Source organism: Podarcis cretensis (genome assembly GCF_951804945.1).
Source record: "Podarcis cretensis genome assembly, chromosome: 2".
In the NCBI taxonomy this organism is placed as follows: Eukaryota; Metazoa; Chordata; class Lepidosauria; order Squamata; family Lacertidae; genus Podarcis; species Podarcis cretensis.
In genome coordinates, this window is record NC_137171.1 from 61,054,537 (window position 1) to 61,073,088 (window position 18,552).

The window sequence follows — 18,552 nt, forward strand, 5'->3', positions numbered from 1 at the left end:
TCCAATTTCTAGGGCGTTTGACAACCAAGGTACGACTGTATATGTTACAAAACTGCAACCCAGAATAACACGTACTACACAAGTCAGTCACAATGTGTGCAGTGATTCTGCATATATAGAGTATCAAATGAACACTCATTGATGTTCCCATGCAGACTTGCCATTTGGCATGAATTACAGTACCACAATACCTTTATCTGACACTACCCCCTTAGTATCTATTGTCTTTCCCCTTGTAGGTCAGCGGCCTCCCAACTCCAGATGTGGCATGGTACCTAAATGGAAGATTAGTTCACCCAGATGACTTCCATAAAATGATCGTATCTGAGAAAGGCTTCCACTCATTCATTTTTGAAGTCGTCAGGGTCTATGATGCTGGAACATGGGAGTGTGTGGCTTTCAATCGTGCTGGAGAAGCTTCCTTTACAGTAAAGCTAGATGTTATTGGTATGAGAGAGCTTTGTCTATTTGGAAACAATTTTTTGTGTCTTTACTTCAGCTGGTGCATTCTGTTACGAATATCCTTTCTTTTTGTGCTCTTTGATAAGGGCTGTATCTAAAGAAATTTTCAGAATTTTAAATTATTGTGACATAAAGTCATACCTTGTGTGCATGACTTTCTAAAAATGAAATTTCTAAATGTTATCTACAGTGATGGGGTTTCTAATGCCACTGAAAGTGGGAATACACTACTTAGTCTCAATATATGAGTTTGAGAGCTGTTCTTCTGCTCCTACTCTTTTGGGTACAACACCAAATGAATGCACAGCCATCAATACTGAAATAAATAGGAAGACTAGGTTCATAAGCAGGGCTTCTGGATACGAAGTGAGTTCAGAATGGAACCACTGATGCAAGCATGTGTGTCAAAGATTGCACTGTCCAGGATATATCTTTCATTTGCAGCAAAAGAGGGAAACCCCAAGCAATTGAGGAGGGAAAGCTGGAAGCAAAGGGGTAGAAGAAACTGTTGAATATCCTAAATTTAAAAAATATTAAATGTCAAGTCCTTCAGCAAGGGATTTCAAAATGCAGACTCCTAAGTCCTTAATTCTGTTGTATCCACTTTCTTTCTACTTTTCTGTTAGCTTCTGTATTTTTGAAATGACCAGATGAAGGACCTGATAGATTGAAATATGCTGGATTATAAATACATTTGGGATATTAAAAATGGCTTTGTTTTTATTTGCCTTCACTTCTAGTCTGTCGTGGCTGTAAGATGTCATCTTTTGTCTTTTTTTATTTTTTAATCCAAACTTCTATCTAGCTCGAGAACATCGGAAAGCCCCAACATTCATCTTTAAACCTCAAAGCACAAGAGTTTATGAGGGGGATTCGGCCAGACTTGAATGCCAAGTGTCTGCTATCCCCCCACCACAAATATACTGGAAGAGAAATAATGAAATGGTACAATTCAATACAGACAGAATCAGGTGGGTATCTGTATCATGATGGGCCTCTCAGCTGTTCAGGAGTCAAGTTGAATCAAATACTGTTGGTGGGTCTAGTTTAATGGTTTATAAACTGATGTGTGGTGTTTTTGGCTCCAAGCATTGGGGGAAAGGGAATTGCTGTGATTTTCAGCTTCATCACTCTTCTACAAAAAAAAAGTTTCAGAAGACTGTATTATAGTCTGCAGTGTGGGAGAGCATTTTTGCTTTAAGCAATCTTGAGCTAGATGTGGACTAGATGTTGAATGTGGAGAAGGGGCCCTCCAAAGTGACTGCATAATGGGAATTTGCAAAATATTAGAAACTGTTAGGACTTGAAAAGTGGGAGGGGATCTGCAAGATGAGGACTTGCTTACATGGCCTGATACTACATTCAGCTCAGGGGCACTGCTGGACAGTATCTATAGCGCCCCCTGGGTATGGTCTGAAGCTAAGTAGGCCTGCCCAGGATCTGGGTGGATGACCACTTGGAAAACACATTCATGCTGCTTTGAGTTCCATGATGGAAGAAAGGCAAAACATAAATATCAGCAAATTTATATATGCAGTTGAATATAGGCCTGTGTCTTAGAAATACCTGGCAATGCTTAACAAGAATGATTTTCATGAAGTATATTAGTCTTAAGGTAGGAGAGGGGACTGTAATCGTCAATTTTTTTGTCATTTTTCTCTTTTCCTAGTATGTTTCATGATACCTCTGGGAAGGTTTGCTTGCTGATCCACAATGTAAATAAGAAAGATGCTGGTTGGTACACAGTATCTGCTGTCAACGAGGCAGGAGTGGCAACATGCCATGCCAGATTGGACGTGGCTAGTAAGTACTTCTTCATTTTTTCTTCTTCTACATATGTTAATGTTGATGCTATTCCCCCCCCCCCCAAATAGGCCTGCACAGTTAGGTGAACTCAGGCCAATTGAAATGAGCATGTTTTACGGTAGTTAGGCCTAACTTTGCATACAGTTGGACTGAAGATGTGAAAGATGGAAGGTATTGATGCACCGAGTATATGAACATGTCTAATTGGCATGATTGCCTAAACTCCCTTTATGTGTCTTGCATGTAGCACAGATGATCATCCCTTTTGATGTAGCAAGCTGAACTAGGGCGACTTACTTGATTGGACTGTATCCCACTTTTCTCTCTCCCACTTTCTAAACAAACTAATCTGAATTATTTCTCTTTGCTTTCTAAAATCTATTTCAGCTCACACATACAAGCCACTTCCAAACCCCAAACCACTGAAGGTTCGACCAACTTTTAGCAAATACTTGGCACTCAATGGTAAAGGTCTAGATGTGAAACAAGCTTTCTTCCCGGATGAAGGAGAGTTTCAGCGTATGGCAGCACAGTCTGGACTCTATGAGAGCGATGAACTTTAACTGGCAACGGGGAAGAAACTTTCACTCCTGCAACAGACGTTTATGAACAGCACATGCAATTAAGGGGGTTATTGCGCTGATAAGCAAACATACCTAATATATTTTTATTTATTATTTAACTCCTGCTCTTAGTTCTGCTGTTGTGATTATACTAAGTCTGATTTTTATAAATGTGTGTGACTGTAGCAAGAAGGAGATCCAAATGTTTGTATTTTTAATTTTAAAGGCCAAGAAACAAGGCCAGTGGATGATCATGAAAGTGTAGATGGTTTGAATGCATCTAGATTCAGTCACAATATTTTTATTTGTACTGCTTTGTTAATACCATGCCCCATAGTATTATAATTTTCTGCTGCCTGGCTATTAAACATAACTTGAGTGCTTTTAATGAAAGTTTTATGTCTGATGCAAATAAAATTTTAAATATAAGACTTGTCATGTGCTTTATCCTTATAAGTTTTGTGAGTTGTTGTTGTTTTATTATTATGTGAGCTTTGGGTATTCTCTGTTACAGAAATTCTCAACAAAATTGTCATAAACAGTACTTGACTAAAGAAAATTGTCATTAGTATTTGGGTTAAAGCCAGACAAAGAAGAGAGTATAAAAATAAATCTGAAGGAACTGCACAACTACTGTCAGGCCATAAACAGTACAGAATGTTGAATATTTATTTAATTTGTATTCTGCATTTCCAAAAGCGCCCAGGCTGGCAAATATCAAAATGTGAAACAGTGCAATTTAAAATAAAATAGAAAGAACATAAAAATAAAACAATATTTAAGATAAAGTAATATTTAAGATAAAATAATGATATAATAATATATTAAAAACATTAAAAAATTCAGCATTGCACATTCCATTTGCTCTTATGAACCAATATTTTGATGCTACATTTTGGGGTATGTTGGCTGGTTTCACTGGCCTGGTTTTGCTGCAGTGCCATGCTGGGCTAAGTCATAGTTTGGCTTAGCATGTCCAAACCTGGGCTCATATTCTCCCTGGGGAAGAGCAAAGTTGCCATGGTCTCCTCTCTGGGTGCTCATGGATTTTAAGAATTAGTCCGCTGGATAGCAGAACTTCAGACATAAGGAAAGTAGACGATGGAAGAGTTTTCAACTCCCCAAGGTGCTTTTTGAGAACCCCACTAGCTTCCCTTAAAAATGCTAAAATAGTTAACTAAAGTGCTGGATTCTCTGTAATTAATGAGTTTTGACAGACTGAAGTAAAGTCAGCTTCCTGCAAATTGTGAAAGCAAAGTGTAGGTGATTTAAAACCCTTGCATTCAGGCTATAATAATTAATAACTTGCAAGACCTTGAATGTACTGTTGCATGACACCTTCAGTCTCCAAGCTGTGGGGTTCCAGATGCTCATCCTTTTGGAAATGAGGCCCAGCAGAGACTGTGGTCTCTTTATGACATATGGTTTATTTACACAAAAACAACCTGAGCCTATGGTGGAGGGGTTCACAGCACTTGAAGAGGGTCTTGCTTCTCCCATAGGTGCAGATTTGGATTCAAACAGACATCAAACATCCTGCACTTATCCTCTCTCCAGCTTGCTACCTTTACCAGACTGTAACCTTTTCCCTCCAGCTCACGTCCAAGCCAACTCTAAAGACTCTACTTCAGACTCTGGCTTTGTCTTCTAACTAACTCCCATTTGCCATTTGGCACAGAGCATCCTCTCTTTGGCATTCCTAATGGCTCATCAGCTTCCTTTTGTTCTGGCTTATATTTTAACATACTGGACCCAGGAATTTGGGGGAATTTGGTACCCACAAACTCATAATGCTACAAATACCATGAGCTTTCAGAACCTTTATTATTTTATGGATTGTGTGACATGGTTTGTAAGAAACACTTGAAGTAGCATCATTCTGGGTACTCCCTAGGCTGAGCTGCTCTTAAATCCCCCTTCCGTGTGCTGAGTCATAGGTTCCTTGGAGTGGAATATCTCTAATATTTAACCATTAACATGAACAATAGGAATTTTTTGTGAGATACACAGGCTGAGACTTTTAGGCCTTTTCTCAAAGGCAACCATTTCATAATTGGGCCCTAGCAACATGGTTCTCGCAGCTCCATTCCATCTCTGCCCTACCTCCATTGGTCAGCAATCTGCCCATGGAGCATACCCATAGGCAGTGTTGGGGTTCTTTTTGCTCCATTTTGGTCTCCTCACTCCTTTTTCTGTAGGGGTGGAAGACAGCAGCTGCACTGAATTCTTTAGTTGCTCCATTGATGTCCACAGACAGGTCTCTTCTGGGCCTGGAGGCAATGAAAACCATCTTGTGTGAACCAAGAAGTGACATGCAGGAAATGAGATGCTTCTTTCTGCAGTTTTTATATACAGTATTTCTCTGTTCTCATCAAGAGTCTCTCAACATTCTATGCCACTGAATTAATGGGATGAGTTGGTTTGTTCCTGGTGGGATGGAGGTAAGGAATCCACACAGGTTTTTTCTGCCAATTTTTTTGTACTTACCGGTATTTATACCTTGGGGGTTAGTCTGTACCTGCCGTATTTCTCAGTATTCCGTATGTTGGGTGTGGTTTTGGCTGCATAAGCATGAGCACAGGAAGACTCAATATAGAATATAGATAATAATTTATCATATATTGTATATTGCATGGCATACAACATAATCATAACACTATATAATCCATGAAAACACAAAGTACAATTCTAAAATTCTTTTGCAACCAATGCTTAAAGCAAAATAAGCCTGGCGAAAAGCATAAAAAGCTATACATTAAAACTAGCGACAATAAAGATCGGTGTTACACATTAAAAGCCCAACCATCTAACAATTTACATTATACTGTGTGTTTTTAGTTTTAAAAGTGTAAAGTGGGATTATACATCCAATAAATAATGTATGACAATTCAAAAATAGTGAAAAAGTTCATGCAGGTTCTGTGTGCACCTGTTTAGTATCAGGGTGCCTCATAGTCATTGTGTTTGTGTGTCTAACTAGAGCATCTTTGAAGCACACAAGCAATGTGCTGGAAAAAGTGGAGTGACAAAATGGATATGCTGTCCAGTGACTTTGTTCCACACAAATTCATATAGGCAAGAGAAATATGCCTTGGGTTTCTATAGGGCAGATTTCCACATTTTAAAAATCTGTCATTGCAGATCGGGCCAACTAAACTCAGGAATCCAGGTGCATGAAGAAATATCTGACATGAGGTTGGAAACTAGTTTCAGACTTCATGGGTATGCAAAACCCTGATGGAAAATGGCAATTGTAGTAGGATGCTGTGACTCAGATATTTATTTCTGATTTATGACTGCTCACAGGGATGCTTGGGACATTCCATCTGGAGATATTTTCAAACACCTAATCCTTTCCCACCTGATCTTACTTATGAACTTGCTCTATTAAAGTTATTTCTGTCTTCAGTAAGAAGTGGTTTCTGAATATTTAAAAACCCAAAATTACAGAGAGAAGACAGGAATCAGCAAGAAAGCAGATGATGCATATTATTATACTTTATAAAGATAATACTATAATATTTTAGAGTTCAATGGTATGATTTGAAACATCCACAGCAATTAACCTTCCAATATTACTGGCAGAATGAAGCTCTTCCAAATTCAGAACTTTCCAGACAGGCTGATTAAACATAGTATGCCTTCAAATAATAGTTACTGGGAATCACAAGTGTGGAATGTGTTGTTGCGTTCATGTCTTACTTTGTGACCTTCTCACAGAGATATTGTTGGCCACTATGAGAACAGGATGCTGGACAATGACAGGGTTTTCAACCCATAAGAATATCCAGCAGGCCTCTTTTTATACAGTATTATTAAAACAGGCTTGGGCTTCTGTAATTTTATATTGAGAAGGGGGGATTTTGGCAGGTGGAGCTGCTGGTTTTAGATGTGACCAGCTCCACTTTGTAAATCCACACAATTCCCAAGGCTGTAACCTTAATTTATGCCTTCTTCCTCGAAGGAGTCCCATTCAGCAACATGAGGCTGACTTCCGAGCACCTGATATGCAAAAAGGTAGAAGGAGCCTTCGCCACCTGTGCACTTGGCGAGCTATCCTAACTGCAAAATGAAGTTTATACCGAATGTGATATTTGAGAGCCAATACGGACCGGGAAAAACCAGTGTTGAAATCCCCACTTGGGTATGAAGCTCACTGGGTGACCTTGAGCCAGTCACTAACCTACCTCACAGGGTTGTCGTGTGGATTAAATGGGGAGGGGGGAGCAATCCAGTCACAGAGCAATCCCGCTCAGAAATATGCGTCATATTTTTCCATGGGCTTACTCTTACTCTCAGGTAAACCATACAGGGTGGCAGGCTTATTTCCCCACGGGAGTGATGGGTTAAGGGGGTAGCATTAGTATGTATGCGTCCCCAGCTGTAATCCATCTTTGTGGGGCGGAACTTGTTGTGGGAGCCGGCCTGCCCGACGGGGCACCTTGGCGGGGTAAACCGAAGGCGCGTCCCGTGGGGCGAAGCAGCCTCTACCCCGCCAGGGCAGCCGGCGGCGGCCCGTTCGTTACTTCGAACCCGGCGCGGGGCGGGGGCGAGGGCGAGGCAAGCGCCCCGCGCAGGGAAGCGGCTCCTCTTCTCCCTCCCTAGAGTCGCCATGGCTGTGTCCACCCAGGACTCGTCCGTCCTAGAGCGGCGAAGCAGTTTCGGTGAGTAGTAATGGCTGCTGGGGCGGAAAGCGCAACTGTCGGGGAGAGGGCCGAACTAGGCCTCTGGTCGCTGGCTCAGCGCCTTGGCTGGTGTCTCCCTACATTGCCTCTAGTCAGGGCCACAGCCCGCCCAGTCTTTAGCTTCAGGGCGACAGTGCCATTCCCACTACTTCCTATTCCCTGCCGAATGATAATACAGTACTTATTCTTCTTATGATGGAAGGCTTGGAAGAGGGAGGAGGAGACGCCTCCCAAGCTAGGCCTGAGGACCTGGAGTAAAAATAAAAATAAACCAGAAATGCTGCTGCTGTTCAAACGTAGATACCACTTCGACGACGCCAACCCCCCACCCCAAACTATTTCCCCCCAGTCCCATTGCTGGCAACGTGGCTTGACAAGGTGTCCGCATGCCCTCCATCCCCACACAATCAAATTCATACATTTTGTATGAGGAGCTTAAGGAAACAAGTACGTAGAGACTAGTTGGATTGCACCAAATGGCATTTGGTTCCTAGCAGGAGTAGCCAGGCAGATGCTACTGCAATTCAGAAGCAGGGCATGCAGGCGCTCCTGTTTAACTCAGTGAGGCTTTCTCCTAGGAAACTGCAGCTAGGCTTGCCATGCATTTTAAAGTACATGATTCTCCTCAAATAATTCTGGGAACTGTAGTTTGTTAAGAGTGCTAGGCACTGCAGCTCTGCGCAAGGTAAACTACAGTTTCTAGGATTCGGGGTGGGGGGGTGTATTTTAAATGTATGGCACATAGATAGCCTTACTTGAATTCAGCGCTATCAGAAACTAGTTGACACATTTAAGTTTACATCTGTCTTTTACCACAGTCTACAGATAATTGAATATTTATTTTTCTTGCAACGTAGAAGCGTGCTTTTGTTTGGTTAGGTTTGATCATTCATACCGCAAACTTTTAATTAGTTTTTGACATTTTCTTTGTGTTCTTTCTGAAAACTTCATATTTTATAGGGAGTATTAAACCTCGACTGACTCATAGCAGAGAACTTGAAATGAGAACTACCTTTCAAGAGCTACTGATTTACATAATTTTCCTTACAGATCTATGTATATGTAAGTCCATGGGGAAAAGGGGATTGTTGACATGCAAATGCTGCTCTCCCCCTCCCCCCCGAAAACATTTCATGAGGTGCAAATAATGAATTACTTAGTTTGCAAGCCTATGCAACTTGAAAATGGTATAAATGTAGGGTGGGGTGGGGAACCTTAGGCCCGGGAGCTGAAGGGGCTCCTCAAAGCTTCTCTACCCAGCCCTGGGAACTCTGTCCAGACTACAGTCCTCACTGGATGAGTTTCACAACCTACTTGAACTGTTCTTGAACTGTGTCTTTTAAGTGTGATAATGCCTCTTCTTTGCCTAGGATGATGATGGAGCTGTGGATGTGAGTGGTGGTGGTGTAGAAACCTCTATTGTGTAGCTGGAATTTAGCCTATTGTACAACATCACATCTGTTGCTCTGCCCCTAATTGTTTTTGGTCCAACCTAACACTGACATTTGACCCCTGGATGGTTGCCCATAGCCTAATTCATAAACATGCAAAATAACCCTCCTGTTGAGGGGATGCTAATCAAATTTGCAGATGATACCAAACTGGGAGGGGTAGCCAATCCTGCTGAGGACAGAACCAGGATTCAATATGAGCTTAAAAGATTGGAGAACAGGGCCAAAACTAACAAAATGAAGTTCACTAGAGACAAATGTAAGGTTCCACCTGTACACTTAGGCAGGAATAGCCAGCTGCACAAATAGAAGATGGGGGACACTTGGCTTCCCAGTAGTACATGTGAAAAGGATACAGTGGTACCTCGGGTTACAGACGCTTCAGATTACATATGCTTCAGGTTACAGACTCCGCTAACCCAGAAATATTACCTCGGGTTAAGAACTTTGCTTCAGGATAAGAACAGAAATCATGCTCCGGCAGCACAGCAGCAGCAGGAAGCCCCATTAGCTAAAGTGGTGCTTCAGGTTAAGAACTGTTTCAGGTTAAGAACAGACCTCCAGAACGAATTAGGTTATTAACCCGAGGTACCACTGTATAGAGATCTAGTAGACCAGAAGCTTAACATGAGTCGATAGTGTGATACAGCAACAGAAAATTGCTAGTGCTATTCTAGGCTGCATCAGCAGAAGTATAGTGTCCCTATCAAGGAAAAAAATAGTCCTGCTCTATTCTGCCTTTGTCAGACCATACCTGGAGTACAGTGGTACCTCAAGTTACAAACGCCTCAGGTTAGAAACGCTTCAGGTTACAAATTCCGCTAACAAATTCCAAGGAAGAGTTACCTTGAGTTGAGAACTTTGCCCCAGGATGAGAATGGAAATCATGTGCCGGCAGCACAGCAGCAGCAAGAGGCCCCATTAGTGAAAGGACGCCTCTAGTTAAGAACAGTTTCAAGTTAAGAACGGACCTCCAGAACAAGTTAAGTTCATAACTAGAGGTACCACTGTACTGTGTCCAGTTCTGGGCACCACAATCTAAGAAGGATATTGACAAGCTGGAGTATATGCAGAGGAGGGTCACCAAGATGATCAGGGGTCTGGAAACTAAGTCTTGTGAGAACAGTTAAGGGAATTGGGTATGTTTAGCCTGGTAAAGAGGAGACTTAGAGGAGATATCTATCTTCAAGTATCTAAAGGGTGTCACATGGAGGATGGAGCAAGCTTGTTTTCTCCTGCTCCAGAGACTAGGACCCGAACCAAGGGATTGAAGTTACAAGAGAAGATTCCAACTAAACACCAGGAATAACTTCCTGATAGTAAGAGCTGTTCAACTGTGGAACAGACTCCCTTGGAAGGCGGTGGACTCTCCTTCCCTGGAGTTTTTTAAGCAGAGCTAGGATAACCATCTATCATGTATGATCTAGTTGAGATTCCCGCATTGTAGGGGGTTGGACTAGATGACCCTTGGGGTCCCTTTCAACTCTACAATTCATGATTCTCTGTAGAACACTGCATTGCAAGAGCTGCATATTTTCCATATACTGTATTTTTCCGTGTATTAGATGAGGTTTTTTAAACTCAAAAATTATGTAAAAAAACTGAGGTCGGCCTATACACGGATAGTGGCATGGGGGGGGGGGAGCTGTGCACTGCCAGCCAGCTGGTTGGGTGGGGTGCAACTCTTCTTCATGCCGCTGTGGGAGGAGAGCATTTCCTGCAGCAGCGTGGAAGGGAAGCTGTGCACCTGCCAGCCATCTGGTTGGTGGACACACAACTCTCCCCCATGCTGCTGTGGAGGCACGCGCTCTAGGGAGCGTTCCACAGCAGCTGGGGGAACTGCGCAGCCAGCTGGTTGGCGGGTCTGTGCTCTAGGGAGCGTTTCCGCCCACAGTGGCGTGGGGGGAGTAGCTACCCACTTTGCCAACCCCCAGCAACTGCGTGTAACTCCCCCTTTAAAATGCTCAACAAGTTTGGGCCACTCCCCCCCATTTTCTTTAAATTTAGTCCCCCAAAATAGTCTTATACATGGGGGCGTCTTATACACAGAAAAATACAGTAACTAAGGTGATAACTGCCTATTTGATCTTTCTATTACTATTACTATTACTAAGACTCCAGTATTTTTGTTTTGGGGTCCTGCTAATAAACATTAGGTGTTTGATGTTTGCTAATTTGAGTGTCTTCCCATTTCTCTTTGTTGCTTAGGATTTTATCCTGATTTCTTTCTTTTTAGTGACATTTGGAATGGTGAGCACAGATATGTATTATCTGAACAAAGTTATGGCAGATCTCTTTCTAGAAACCCCTCTGTCAGATACAGATCATACAGACTTCAAGTCTATGAGCAGCATTGCTGACTTTTGGCAGGTAAAGGTTGTTGTTTTTTAAATGAGAAAAACATAACTTGTGAATAATAATAATAATAAACCTGATTTTTGGCACAGAACTATGTTAGTGTAGACACATGGTTTCTGTAATCTGCTACTGTCCTATCACCACTAGACTGTTTCACACTAAAAAGTTAAGGGTAGGTTTGGGTACCCTCAGAAACCTGCCTGGGAAAGAGTTTGGGGAAAATACATCAAGAGATATGTAGTGGTAAAGCTGGGGACTTGACTTTTTAATTTTTTGGGCATTAAGTCCTGCCAGGTAGTAGAACTTAAATGACTTACTTACTCTACTTTTTATCTTGCTGTCATCACAATTTGTTGCTATCTGGGATTAACACCATATTTTACCTTGGCGCAGTGATAATCAATTTTGGATTACTTTATATTTATGTAGTACTTTTCCTAAGTGTTCCAAGCACTTAGTGTACACAAATGTATACTATGTTAGTAATCCTTACAACAGCCCTGTACAGTGGTACCTCTGGTTACGAACTTAATTCGTTCCAGAGGTGCGCTCTTAAGCTGAAACCGTTCTTATCCTGAGGCGTGCTTTCGCTAATGATTTCCGTTCACATCCTGGGGCAAAGTTCACAACCAGGAGCAGCTACTTCCGGGTTAGCGGAGCTCGTAACCTGAAGCGTTTGTAACCAGAGATATCACTGTAATATAAAACCTTGTGATATGTTGTATGCAAATGGGGTGACTACATGGGAAGAGGTGTTCAAACCTTACACCTGCTTTTTGGATAGCTGCCACATGCTCATTTATTATTATTATTATTTATTAAATTTATATGCTGCCCTGTACCTTCAAGGCAGTTTACAACATAAAATTACAATAAAAAATACATAATAATAATAATAATAATAATAAAGACAACCCAATAATCCCCCCTTCCACAACACATTTAAAGGGCATTAGATGTCAATTAGCCAAAGGCCTGGTTAAAGAGGAACGCTTTTTCTTGGCATGTAAAGGTGTATAATGAATGCGCCAGCCTTCACCTGAGGTCTGTAATGCTTATGTCTGGTGCTGAGATGAATCTGGTGTCATTAATTTCTGTGAAGAAAGATGCAATTTAAGTAATCAGTAATATGTTATTGTTTCACAGTTTGTTATAGTTTAGAGTTTACTGTAGATAACAAAAAGATGCTGAACACAACCCAACAGCTGCTGTGCAAATGCAGGGCCTCTGGTTTTACATAAATCTATGCATGAACAGAAGGGAACGCGGGTGGCGCTGTGGGTTAAACCACAGAGCCTAGGACTTGCCGATCAGAAGGTCGGCAGTTCGAATCCCTGTGACAGGGTGAGCTCCCATTGCTCGATCCTACTACTGCCAACCTAGCAGTTCGAAAGCACGTCAAAGTGCAAGTAGATAAATAGGTACCGCTCCAGTGGGAAGGTAAACTGCGTTTCCGTGCACTGCTCTGGTTCGCCAGAAGCGGCTTAGTCATGCTGGCCACATGACCCAGAAGCTGTATGCCGGCTCCCTCGGCCAATATAGTGAGATGAGCACCGCACCCCAGAGGCGGTCACAACTAGACCTAATGGTCAGGGGTCCCTTTATGCACGAACAGAACTATGGCCTTGTTTGCGCCTTACATAGAATCATGAGTTGTTTCACTTCCAACAAACCATGATCTGTAGGCAAGATTTGTTATTTGCTTACATAAAGGGCTGTCCAAGGCATTTTGCAAAGGACAAAGACTCCCCTCCCCAAGCCCTTTACATGTACAGAAGCTGTGTGGAACACTCAGCTCTTGATTTCCAACAGGGAAGAATAACCAGAAGGCTCAGGAGAAATGGTTGGGGCAGCAGGTGCTGCCGCCAGCAGTATTTGCTTTCTGTGATGATTGCCTCATTTTGCCTAACAGTTTGGTTGAACAAAACAAAGCTCGACACCTGGTTTCATACATAATAGTAAGCTGAGGATCTTGGTAAGCTGGTAAGCTGAGGAGGAGCAAAGCAGCTCAGATTGGCACATTCACAGTAAACTATTAACTGTGATTGACCAGGATAGGTGAAGTGCTCCTAAACCTCTTAATCTGCCAAATGAAATCAATTGGTTGTTTTTTATAGTAGTCCAAATAAGATGTAAAAAACAAACAAAATAGATAAACAAACATTTTATAAGGCCATTGTGCCTCCTAGATTCCCAGGTGTAACAATGGGTTTTCAAATAATATTTGATTCCAAGTAAACGAGTTTCAGATGATGAATTTCTTCTGGTAAAAGTTTATTTTCTGCTTATTTCATGCAATGTAGTTTATAGAAGGACCACTTCTGGATGGCCTTGATTGGGGCACTTCGTACAACAGCGATTCCACACCCAATGAAAGAAACACCACACTTATCTACTATGAGAATTTACTGTTAGGAGTACCTCGAATTCGACAACTAAAAGTCCGTAACAACACATGTTCTATCTATCCCTCTTTCCGGGCATTTATGAAAGAATGTTATGGTAAATATCAGTATTTACATGAGGATAGACAATCATTTGGCTTTAAGAATGCCTCTGAGTAAGTATCGTGACATTTTTTTTTCCTTGATCCTTCTGACTGTATCTGAACATACTGTACACATACTTTAGCAAAATAAGTTTAATAGTGGGATTTGGCTTCCTTAGGGAGCACTGAGAAATTTTGTTATTAATGCATTTGTACTGTAAATAAATGAAACAATATGTGTCAAGGGGCTCAAGTAGTGGCACCCTGCTGATTTGCACCTACATCAGCTTGTCCCGTATAAGGGTGAATCAAACACTGCCTTAGTTTAGACAATATTTGCACGAGCCTTGTGCCTGTGCTACCCCTTCCCTCCTTCAGTGCTTCTAGATTGGAATTTATTGTGGAGTTGGTGTTGTTCATTGTTTTTGCATGGTTCACACAACATCATAATAAAAATGCCAGTCCATTTCCCCTTACTGTGGAAACTGAAGTAAAAAGGAGCCAGTATGCACCTACAGTCACTACTGGTATGGAACACATTAGCACATATTTTTGGCACGTAGTTTGTCATATGCGGTCCCCTACTTCTGTTTGCTACTCATTCAAGTACAATCTAGCCTTTTTGCTTCTGGTGGCCACAATGATGTGACTGTGAATGTTTCCACCAATTGCTGCATGCATGTGTGGCTCTTATGGAAACCCTGCCAACCAGCACAAAGAATGGCCATGGCTATTGCAAATTGATGAGACCAAACTGGGCCCAACTTGCTTTTAAAAAAGGACATTGTTGTGTTAAACTTTCTACAAGTTGTCCAGGAACAAACATTAGCCTCAGTGACCTAGAATTTCATGGTTCCTGCCTAGATCCCTTAAATATAATTGTTTCAGTGGTACCATATTAGTGTTAAAGCTTCCGGGCTAGGAAAAAGAAAGCAAGAGAATGCATGACACCTAACTGAGTACAGCCACATCAGATTGATTTTTTGGTGTGTGCGCTAGTGTCATTCCCCCACCTACAACCCACCATTTTGCCCATGGTGAAACATAATAGTTATGCTTCTTTGTATGTTCTTCTTGCGGTTTTGTTTTGTTTTTTTAAGAGGAAGGTATGCGTGTGCACAGATACAGAAATAACTGCATGTATGTCTAGAATGGAAACGAGCCGTAGATGGTGAGGGAGGAGTGACTGAGAGGAAGGAGAAAACAAAATTACAGATACATTCCATCAACTTCCACCTATTAGTGTGGATAGTAACCAACAGAATAGCGATTAATTGCATATTAAGATTGAAAAAAGGGGAATGTATGGAAACAATCTGCCAGCTGCACTCACAAGAAAATTAGGTCTATGTGAGTCCCTTGCTTCTCAGTGTACCAGGACTGAAGACTCCTTGGGTTTATTAATCATGCTTTTCAGTTACATCAAAGTCAGGAAAGTATGGTTACCAGGGCTGGAACCAACTTAAGATCTGAAACAAACTTTGAACCATGTTTTCATAGACTGGTTTATTCCAATACTGGTAAACATTGTTTAGTTTTACTCAGAGTAGATGCATTGAAATTAATGGACCTAACTTAGTAATGTTCATTAATTTCAGTGGGTCTACTTTGAGTAAAACTTTGTTGAATGTCGCCCCAGTGTCTGAATATTTATTTTAAATTACCCCAGGGTAGCAGCTGAAGAAGGCGCAAAAAAGGTTTTCTTGTGTGTGTGTTTCTTGTGGCTGATTAGCTGCTCTCCCTGTGCAAAGGTCAGAGGGGGCAGGGTTTCTGTTGAGGCAGGTGATTAGCTGTGGGAGGAGCTTCTCAGAGCTTGCAGGGCAGCAGCTGAAGAAGGAGCAAAAAAGGTTTTCTTGTGTGTGTGTTTCTTGTGGCTGATTAGCTGCTCTCCCTGTGCAAAGGTCAGAGGGGGCAGGGTTTCTGTTGAGGCAGGTGATTAGCTGTGGGAGGAGCTTATCAGAGCTTGCAGGGCAGCGGCGCACGCCTAGCGGCGCGCACAGTTTAATCCATCTCTTAGTTTGATCCATCTCCCCAATCGTTTGTTGGGGGAGACCTAGGCTTTTTTTGGGGGTAGTTATTTGTCCTGTCTGCACGCTTCTTATGATGGAGGACCGCTGTAGCCACCCCCAACGACACGTTCTCAAGATGGAGAGTGAGGGAACAGCTGCAGTCGCCTGTGGTTCCTGCACAATGTTTGCCACCTTGCCAAAGGTTGCAGGCAGCTTTACCTGCAGCAATTGCATGCTGATTGCCCTCTTAAAAGACAAAGTCCAGCAACTGGAGGAACGTGTAGCTACGCTCCAAAGGATTAGAGAGCTGGAGCTCTTCTTGGAAGCAACAGAGCACACCGTCTCCACCAAGGAGGAGACAGGGGACTCCCCTGAGAAGGAGGCTACTTCACCAACACAGGAGCCAGATATATGGAGAAACGTGACTCAAAGAAGTAGGAAGCCCAGGGTTCGCTCTGATTGTTTAGAAATACAGAATCGCTTTGAGGTCCTCTCCCCTAGCATGGATGACGAAGAGCAGACTCCATTTGAGGATCTCTCCCTCATTACAGTCGATCAGGTATATGAAGACGAGCAGCAAAGTCAGTCCTCAGGGAATGTGCAGGCGACCTTGGAACGGACAGATCACGGAAGAACCCCGACCAAACCTAAGAGGAGGCGTGTAGTGGTGATAGGGGATTCCCTACGGAGGGGAACAGAAGCAGTGATCTGTGGGCCTGACAAGATGTCTCGGGAAGTGTGCTGTCTCCCCGGGGCTAAGATCCAAGATGTAACTGAACGACTGCAAGGAATCATAAAACCCACTGACAAATATCCCTTCCTCTTGGTTCATGTGGGAACCAATGACACTGCAAGCAATAGCCTCCAGAAGATCAAAAGAGACTATGAGGCTCTGGGCAGGAAATTGAAGCAATTAAATGCACAAATTGTCATCTCATCTGTCCTCCCAGTTGAACGACGTGGCCCAGGGAGAGAGAGAAAAACAGTGGAAGTGAACAGCTGGCTTCGCAAATGGTGTAAACAGGAACGGTTTGGATTCTTAGATCACGGACTGCAGTTTCTTGACTTCTGGCAAGCGATGGGCTGCACCTCACAACGGTTGGGAGGAATATTTTTGCCAAAAATCTCAGAAACCTCATCAGGAGGGCTTTAAACTGACTAATGTGGGGGAGGGAGACAGTGCTCCTGAAGGTAGGAGTCTATCAATTGATGAAGATGATCATCCAAATGTCATAGACCAAATGGAGCAAACAGCACGCAGACCTAGTGGTGGGAGGAAAAAATCCTTAAATAAGAGACACGGGGGAATGATTAATGGACTTCAATGTCTGTACACTAATGCGCAAAGCATGAGAAATAAACAAGATGAGCTTGAGCTCTTGGTACAGCAAACTAAATATGACATAATAGGCATCACTGAAAGATTCTGGAGCAGATCATTAAGCAAACAGTCTGTGAGCACCTAGAAAGGAATACTGTGATCACCAATAGTCAGCATGGATTTCTGAAAAATAAGTCATGTCAGACTAACCTGATCTCATTTTTTGACAGAATTACAAGCCTGGTAGATGAAGGGAACGCAGTAGATGTAGCCTACCTTGATTTCAGCAAGGCATTTGACAAGGTGCCCCATGATATTCTTGTAAAGAAGCTGGTAAAATGTGGACTTGACTATGCTACCACTCGGTGGATTTGTAACTGGCTGACTGACCGAACCCAAAGGGTGTTCATCAATGGTTCCTCTTCATCCTGGAGAAGAGTGACTAGTGGGGTGCCACAGGGTTCTGTCTTGGGCCCGGTCTTATTCAACATCTTTATCAACGACTTGGATGATGGACTTAAGGGCATCCTGATCAAATTTGCAGATGACACCAAATTGGGAGGGGTGGCTAACACCCCAGAGGACAGGATCACACTTCAAAACGACCTTGACAGATTAGAGAACTGGGCCAAAACAAACAAGATGAATTTTAACAGGGAGAAATGTAAAGTATTGCACTTGGGCAAAAAAAATGAGAGGCACAAATACAAGATGGGTGACACCTGGCTTGAGAGCAGTACATGTGAAAAGGATCTAGGAGTCTTGGTTGACCACAAACTTGACATGAGCCAACAGTGTGACGCGGCAGCTAAAAAAGCCAATGCAATTCTGGGCTGCATCAATAGGAGTATAGCATCTAGATCAAGGGAAGTAATAGTGCCACTGTATTCTGCTCTGGTCAGACCTCACCTGGAGTACTGTGTCCAGTTCTGGGCACCACAGTTCAAGAAGGACACTGACAAACTGGAACGTGTCCAGAGGAGGGCAACCAAAATGGTCAAAGGCCTGGAAACAATGCCTTATGAGGAACGGCTAAGGGAGCTGGGCATGTTTAGCCTGGAGAAGAGGAGGTTAAGGGGTGATATGATAGCCATGTTCAAATATATAAAAGGATGTCACATAGAGGAGGGAGAAAAGGTTGTTTTCTGCTGCTCCAGAGAAGCAGACACGGAGCAATGGTTCCAAACTACAAGAAAAAAGATTCCACCTAAACATTAGGAAGAACTTCCTGACAGTAAGAGCTGTTCGACAGTGAAATTTGCTGCCAAGGAGTGTGGTGGAGTCTCCTTCTTTGGAGGTCTTTAAGCAGAGGCTTGACAACCATATGTCAGGAGTGCTCTGATGGTGTTTCTTGCTTGGCAGGGGGTTGGACTCGATGGCCCTTGTGGTCTCTTCCAACTCTATGATTC

At 42.6% G+C, this 18,552-nt stretch overlaps 2 protein-coding genes and 1 long non-coding RNA gene across 27 annotated transcripts in view; 2 read left to right on the forward strand and 1 right to left on the reverse strand.

Annotated features, from left to right (window-relative positions):
- Nucleotides 1-3,260, forward strand: part of MYOT (myotilin) — a 53,655-nt gene extending 50,395 nt beyond the window's left edge. For all 23 annotated transcript variants that reach the window (XM_079967584.1, XM_079967566.1, XM_079967582.1 and 20 more), the window contains 4 exons: nt 240-447; nt 1,268-1,433; nt 2,132-2,265; nt 2,656-3,260. In XM_079967584.1, the coding sequence (XP_079823710.1) occupies nt 240-447; nt 1,268-1,433; nt 2,132-2,265; nt 2,656-2,831 (684 nt within the window). In that variant the 3' untranslated portion in view covers nt 2,832-3,260. The remainder of the gene's footprint in view (nt 1-239; nt 448-1,267; nt 1,434-2,131; nt 2,266-2,655) is intronic.
- Nucleotides 3,261-3,477: 217 nt separating this feature from the next.
- Nucleotides 3,478-7,158, reverse strand: LOC307211202. The gene is made up of 2 exons (XR_013836340.1): nt 7,019-7,158; nt 3,478-5,101 (listed from the first exon to the last, which is right to left on the reverse strand). It is a non-coding gene; the product is annotated as an uncharacterized lncRNA (long non-coding RNA).
- A 204-nt stretch (nt 7,159-7,362) lies between these two features.
- The window catches only part of PKD2L2 (polycystin 2 like 2, transient receptor potential cation channel), a 32,403-nt gene continuing 21,213 nt past the window's right edge, over nt 7,363-18,552 (forward strand). The window contains exons 1-4 of one of the 3 annotated variants that reach the window (XM_079967606.1): nt 7,363-7,495; nt 8,477-8,578; nt 11,204-11,337; nt 13,629-13,885. In XM_079967606.1, the coding sequence (XP_079823732.1) occupies nt 7,444-7,495; nt 8,477-8,578; nt 11,204-11,337; nt 13,629-13,885 (545 nt within the window). In that variant the 5' untranslated portion in view covers nt 7,363-7,443. Of the gene's footprint in view, nt 7,496-7,582; nt 7,964-8,476; nt 8,579-11,203; nt 11,338-13,628; nt 13,886-18,552 lie in introns of those variants that run through there. The other 2 variants (XM_079967605.1, XM_079967607.1) reach the window with 2 other exon arrangements.